Raw genomic sequence first — 826 nt, forward strand, 5'->3', positions numbered from 1 at the left:
TGTAATTGCATTTATTTGGCAGAACATTATTTAATTCCATCTGGTACGATGTTGGGAGTTGTCATTTACAGCGTACACAGAAATCAAAAATATTGACCAAATCGAAATGTTTTCGATCCGGACAAATTTTTACCGGAAAATATGAAAGGGCGACATCCCTACTCCTACATTCCATTTAGTGCAGGGCCGAGAAACTGTATTGCTAAATGTTTCATGCAGAAGTAAAAATCTTAAATTGCTCTAAAATTGCTTTTTTTATTCGTCTGTTTCTCATTTTGCAGGTCAAAAATTCGCAATGCTAGAGCTTAAGATGTTTGTAGCATTTATATTGCACAATTTTGAGTTGGAACCGGTGGATGAATTAGATGACGTTACATTTTTTGCAGATCTCACTTTGACCTCGTCTAAACTACTTCGAGTCAAATTTATACCTATTGTATAGATATTTTTTATATACGTTGTCCTTAAAAAAATAAAAATTAGAATACAGTTTTAGAGAATTTATTCGTAATTGGTAAATATTGTTGGAGAATAATTTGAAATTGTAATTTACTCTGTTTAACTGGGGAATATATTTTAATGTTAAAAAAAAAACAATTTAATATTTTTTAAATATGTATGTCTATTGGGTTGGCAACTAAGTGATTGTGGATTTTATCGATAAAACTATTATTAAAATAACCGCACTCTCTTAGTTACCAACCCCCAATATTTAAAGATCATATATGAAAGTTAAAATTGTCATTGTGCATAAACTAAAGGGGTGAAGTAAGTAAGAGGGGTACCGTTCGTTGCGTGTGCTTTGCGAATTTGCCATACGCAATGA

The 826-nt window shown here is 31.5% G+C and overlaps 1 protein-coding gene across 1 annotated transcript; it reads left to right on the forward strand.

The window, feature by feature from the left end:
* Positions 1 to 96: 96 nt before the first annotated feature.
* LOC106792952 (cytochrome P450 4c3-like) lies at positions 97 to 452 on the forward strand (the record flags this gene model as incomplete). The annotated part of the gene is made up of 2 exons (XM_014759483.1): positions 97 to 196; positions 282 to 452. Coding segments are annotated over 2 exons (261 nt in total), but the record flags the coding sequence as incomplete, so codon positions are not given.
* Between the last annotated feature and the right edge of the window lie 374 nt (positions 453 to 826).

This window comes from Polistes canadensis, unplaced genomic scaffold (genome assembly GCF_001313835.1).
Source record: "Polistes canadensis isolate GaletaPanama2010 unplaced genomic scaffold, ASM131383v1 scaffold_2742, whole genome shotgun sequence".
Lineage (NCBI taxonomy): Eukaryota > Metazoa > Arthropoda > Insecta > Hymenoptera > Vespidae > Polistes > Polistes canadensis.